The 6,000-nt window shown below is 46.8% G+C and overlaps 1 protein-coding gene across 2 annotated transcripts; it reads right to left on the reverse strand.

The window, feature by feature from the left end:
• Positions 1-4,023: 4,023 nt before the first annotated feature.
• LOC147983932 (serine/threonine-protein kinase RIPK-like) lies at positions 4,024-5,168 on the reverse strand. Of its 2 annotated transcripts, XM_087543219.1 has the most exons (3): positions 4,683-5,168; positions 4,458-4,599; positions 4,024-4,262 (listed from the first exon to the last, which is right to left on the reverse strand). In XM_087543219.1, exon 1 carries the CDS (start codon positions 5,067-5,069, stop codon positions 4,740-4,742), a length of 330 nt encoding a protein of 109 aa, XP_087399345.1. In that variant the 5' UTR covers positions 5,070-5,168; the 3' UTR covers positions 4,024-4,262; positions 4,458-4,599; positions 4,683-4,739. The 2 variants fall into 2 exon arrangements, with proteins under 2 accessions (XP_087399345.1, XP_087399344.1); XM_087543218.1 differs by having other exon boundaries at positions 4,458-5,168.
• Between the last annotated feature and the right edge of the window lie 832 nt (positions 5,169-6,000).

Raw genomic sequence — 6,000 nt, forward strand, 5'->3', positions numbered from 1 at the left:
GCACTTGTGTCCCTACTTCCTAAGATGGAGGGCGCAGAAGAACTACGAGACTACCGACCAGTCAGCTTAGTGAAGGTGTGATCAAGCTATTTGACAAGGTACTGGCCACAAGACTTGCCAGGGATCTACCGTACCTTGTGGGGAAACACCAAAGAGCCTTTGTGAAAGGGAGATATCTGCATGACAACTTCATGCTTGTGCAAGGCACGACACGACGCTTACATGCTCTAAAGGACCCCACGGTGCTTCTGAAACTTGACATATCCAAAGCCTTTGACTCCATCCAATGGCCATTCCTAATTGAGGTATTGCAAAGCATGGGGTTCGGCACACGGTGGATTGGATGGATTTGTGGACTACTTGCAACCTCTTCAACCAGGATCATGCTCAATGGGGTGCCCGCCAAACCAATCTACAACCAATGTGGCCTAAGGCAAGGGAACCCGCTCTCGCCAATGTTGTTCATCTTAATCATGGAGCCACTGCAACGGTTATTCCACACAACATCCGAGTCCGGCCTCCTAGCACCCTTGGCGACGGTTGGCCTCAAGAATCGCATGTCAATATTTGCGGACGACAGCATCATCTTCCTAAAACCCCACCCGACGGACCTTACCACGTGCACAGTGATACTTGACATGTTTGCCGCAGCCCCAGGCCTCCATGCAAACCTAAGGAAAAGTGCTGCCCTCCCAATCCGGTGCACACAAGAGCAAATGACGGACGTGACGAATGTACTGGGCTGCTCACTAGGTGGCTTCCCGATGAGATATCTCGGACTGCCACTGACCATCCAGAAGAAATCGGCTGCACAGTTGCAAGGCCCGGTGGATCATATCACTGCTTGCCTGCCCACTTGGCGTGCCGCGACCCTACCAAAGAGCAGTAGGTTGATCCTCATCCAATCGGTCCTCTCAGCGATGCCAGTGCATGCAATGTTGGCCATGGAATTACCGATGAAGACAACCAAGGCGATCAACAAGATCTTACGAGGATTCCTCTGGTGTGGCAAGGCGGAGGCAAACGGGGGAAACTGCGCAGTGGCCTGGAACGCAGTTTGCGCACCCAAGTGGGCTGGAGGCCTCGGGATCCTGGACGTCGCCTGGATGAATGTAGCAATGCAGGCCCGCTGGCCATGGTTGGCGCGGGTGGATGACACGCGACCCTGGAGCGAGTTTACGATAGCAGTACCAAAGGCATCCATCCAGCTATGCAACGCGGCAACACGAACAGAGCTGGGTGATGGCACAAGAGCTCTTTTTTGGGAGGACCGATGGTTGGACGGGTTCTGGCTGGAGGAAATCGCACCCACGATATATGCAAGGATACCGCGCCGAATCCGAAGGCAGCTCCTGGTTAGGGAAGCAGTACAAAATGGGACGTGGGCAGCTCCCATTGAACCGAACATCGACGCCCTGACACTCACGGACTTCATAAACTTGTGGACTCGGGTTCAGCACGTGCAACTTCAAGAAGGGGTACAAGACACCATCCGATGGGCTTGGGAGCGCAACGGCCTCTACTCCGCCCGATCGGCGTGCGCTGCCAAGTTCATGGGAAGAGAGCTAGCGCCAACCGCGGACGCAATGTGGAAGTGTCGGGCCCTCTTGCAATGCCGTTTTTTCATCTGGCTCGCGATACGTAACAGGTGCTGGACCTCAGACCGCCTAGCGAGGAGGGTGCTACCACATCAACAATCATGCCCACTTTGCAGCCAAGACGGCGAGACAATAAACCATATCATGCTTCAGTGTGTTTTCACATCACTAGTAGAAAACAGGGCTATAGTCCAGGCCGGCTCAGCCCATTAGTCCCGGTTCAGTCTAGAACCGGGACTAATGTGAGCATTGGTCCCGGTTTGTGCGGCTAAGGCATTAGTCCCGGTTCACTCGGGCCCTTTAGTCCCGGTTTAAGACATGAACCGGGACTAAAGGGTGCGATGACCTTTAGTCCCGGTTCGTGCCTCAAACCGGGACTAAAGATTAGACCTTTAGTCCCGGTTTGAGGCACGAACCGGGACTAATGGGGTTGAGACCTTTAGTCCCGGTTCGTGCCACGAACCGGTACTAAAGGTCCCATTTTCAAACTCTACCCCCCCCCCCCCCCCCCCGTGGATCGCCTTTTCAGTTTTAAAAAAAATAAAAGAAAATAATGGAAATGTCAAAAAAATAAAAGAAAATAAGTTTCTCATGTGATATGTGATCTAGTTGTTGGGAAAATTTGCAAATGTGAATTTTGACTTTATTTGCAAAATCTCTCTGAAATTTGTAAAAATGGGCATAACTTTTGCATACTAACTCGGATGAAAAAGTTTTTTATATGAAAAATCCTCAAAAACCTAATAGAAAAAAAGTTACTGGGCTTTTAAGATCTAGAGTGGAAAAAATTGAAAAATATTCAAACAGTGGGCAAACTGTGGTCAAACAATGGTCAAACTAATTATTCTAGAATATTAGTGTTACTAAATAATTATTTTAGTTATTTCAATTTTTGTCAAATCTGGTCAAACTGTGGTCAAACTGTGGTCAAACTAATTATTCAAGAAATATTAGTGTTACTAAATAATTATTGTTTTTTAAAACAATAGTTTCAAACTCAAACAGTGAAATGTGTCACTTCATGCTCAAGCAAAATTCCTGAAGGTTAATAGGATTGACATCTTACTATTGTCAGGAAAACAACAAGTGCAGACTTGGAGCGAGGGAGAATAGAACCCGGAAGTTAAGCGTGCTCAGGCTGGGGGAGTGGGAGGATGGGTGACCGTTCGGGAAGTTAGATGATTTGGAATGATGAGGGGTGATTAGAGGATAAATTGAGAAGTGACGAGGGGTGGTGATTACAGACTAGAGGTTAAAATAATTCAGAAGTTTGAAAATAAAAAAAATAAAAAAAATGTCAAAAAAAATCATAAAATTTCCTTTAGTCCCGGTTGGTGTTACCAACCGGGACTAAAGGTGGAGCTCCACGTGGCCGCGCCCTTTAGTCCCGGTTCTGGATTGAACCGGGACTAAAGGGTCAGGGCATTAGTACCGACACTTTAGTCCCGGTTCAGGAACCGGGACTAAAGGCCCTTACGAACCGGGACTATAGGCCCTTTTTCTACCAGTGCATGAACCTTCTGGCTGGAGATTTGCCAAGCCCTGGAAGTGCCGCAATGGACGCCGACCACGCATGACACCCTACCGTAGTGGATCCTAGACAAGCGGATACATGGAGCCAAGGAGAAGGATGTAAGGGCAATACTTATTCTTGCCTTGTGGGAATTGTGGAAACACCGCAACGGGATCATGTTCGACGGCGAAACACCATCTTTAGGGAGGCTACTACCACAGGTCTCCCACGAGGGCAAGGCTTGGAGGACGGCGGGCATCCTAAAGTCCGATTTGGATAGCTTCTTCGGGCGGATACATAGGTGGGAGTCTAGCGAAACATAGCCGCATGTAGAACGGTGGTTTGGGTGTGTAACACCCTCAGCGGAGGGTTTCTTGTACCCTTTTTTCTCCTCCATTAATGAAAGATACGCATGCTATGCGTATTTGAGAAAAAAAACTTTCTATTCACTACAACAGATTGCACAATGTGTACTATCTAGAAGTTTCTAATGGATGAATAGAAAATCTGATGCAAACCCATTATATTCTTGTGTGTGATGTAGTTGCCCCGGCCTTTTACAATCTCCGACACTTGACCACTATTCTAGACTCTTCATGCATCCTCTTGTGCTAATAGTTTTTCTACCTATTGCATAAAAGTGTTGTCATTTATGAGATTACCTTGTGAAATCTTGTTCAACGTGACTTATTGTCAACTACTTGTTGAAGTAGCTTTCCACATAGTTTCTACCAAATGTTGCAACACTAGCTATTTTATGGGGGCATCCTGAACTAACTATTCATGCTCATGAAATCATTTGTTTAAGGTCCATACATATAATACATCATGTACACTGCACTATGTGGCCAAAATTTGTTTTTAAATTAATTCAACTATCATCGGTAACAACACTATATTTCACATTATGCATATGTAAATACTGTGGCTTGTTAATATTGTGGTGCATTAATGTCTCGCGTGCAAAGCACTTACAACTTTACTAGTAACAAAAGCAAGAGATGCGGAATAGTCTCTGACCGAGGCAAGTAGGATGTCGGAGGAGTTGAATTCGCCGCAGATCAATGGCTTCTCCGCGCCGTGGAGGGACACTAGGCCTTTCGCCGTAGCTAAGACAATGCTTAGTCTGGTCGACCATGGCAGCACAGGACCTGCATAGGGATGATGTTTGTTGTCCTGTTATCTAGGTTGACAGTGGAACCCGATTTTTCAAGGATCGTATGGAAAAAAATGGCAACACGGGACCACAAAAAGCTAAAATTCGCATCACATGAAATGAATTCATTTCGTTGTCATTTGCACAAGTGGGGATAGAGTCAACGCTAGGAGGTTCCTTGCGTACGTACGCTTGAAGAAGTAGTCGTCCAAGCTGCCATGGGCCATGAGCTCGTAGACCAGGAGCCTGTGCTCCTCCTCGCAGCAGTAGCCGATCATCCTCACCAGGCAGGGATGCCGCAGCTGCAGCTCTCCAAGGAAGATGGCCTCCTTCTAATCACATCACACGGAAGCCGAGATGGAGTACATCTGGTCAAAGTGAAATTGGGGGCTGACATCGAGGAGTAGGTACGTACCACCATTCCCTCGACGTAGTCGTCGACCCGCCACCGCGTCCGCTTGACGGCGACGGGCTACGCCGGGAGCCCCGGCCGGACGCCGTTCTCGATGAATCCCCTGTACGCCGTCCCGAACTCGCCGCTGCCGATTTGGTTGCAGCAGGCGAACCCCTCGGTCGCCGCGCTCAGCTCCGCGAACGTGAAGGCGTGCAGGTTGGAGTTGGACGCCGCCCGCGGCAGGTCGTTGTTCGTGACGATCGGCGGTGGCTGCTCCGCCAACCCGTCGCTTGCCGTGACGTTCTCCCCAGCCGCCATGGTTCCGCCGAGGCAACCGTCGAGGAGTGACCTCCACGACGACGAAGACGCCGTCGACTTCCTTGAAGCAGCCTTGGAACCGGACCCCATAGTTAGCCCGCGCGGCACCCACGCAGCTAGCTTGCAAGTTGCAAGCGATGCCTTATAGCATATTAATGGTTGATCAAGCTTGATGGATTCACCCTCTCAAACAACTAGTTCTGGTCCGGGAGGTTATTACCTCCCCAGGTCAAATTAGGTTTTTATATTCGAAGAAAACGAATTGGTCTACATGTATTGTGTCAAAGTCAAAGTTTATTTTTAAATTCAAATCTTTTCTTTTGGTCTCTTGAGTGTCAGAGAGCCATCATTTTGTATATTTCTCTCCCAATCGACGGTATCATGCTGACGGGGCAGCTCAGACATCACTCTAGTATTAGTTTTTCTAAACGAGTAGGGAAATAAAAATGGGTAATAATAAAACTAGGGGGAAACGTAAATATCCGGTAAAGTCACCGTAGACATCGGGCTTCCAAAAATACATCATCACATTTAGAATTTGTTGGGAAACCAACTCTCGAAATAGGTTTTCACCTCGTTTTACAGATATATAAGTCAATTACCATGTCCATACAACAAGGTAAAGTTCATGAAAAGAAATATAGGTCTGCAGGGGCAATGACACAAACCTGCCTTAATAAAAAGAGGAAAAATGACCACAAAATTGGGAAACCATGGCATTTAGTAAAATTCAAAAGGTTTTTTTGTTTTTATTTCTATTTACTTTCAGAAGTCCTAGATTCTTCAATATTTTTCCTGGCATATTCTAGGATTTTTTTCTCAAAATTCTTGTTACGTTCTAGTTCTCCCCTCAAACTTCCATTTGGATTTTTTGGTACTTTATATCTCCATGTTTATTATAAATTTATGCCTACCTTTTTCTTTCTATTTTACTAACATTTTAAACTATATCCCCTGTTTTTTATACTAATTAAATTTGTAGGGCAAAACCTTCAATTTTTGTGTTTTCGTTTCCCACTAA

The sequence above is a fragment of the Triticum urartu genome, chromosome 2A (genome assembly GCF_056163025.1).
Source record: "Triticum urartu cultivar PI428250 chromosome 2A, HENAU_Tu73, whole genome shotgun sequence".
NCBI lineage: Eukaryota > Viridiplantae > Streptophyta > Magnoliopsida > Poales > Poaceae > Triticum > Triticum urartu.

What these genes read in the sequence shown, in the direction of transcription:
- LOC147983932 (XM_087543219.1), bottom strand. Translation starts at nt 5,069, where the DNA reads ATGGGGTCCGGTTCCAAGGCTGCTTCAAGGAAGTCGACGGCGTCTTCG.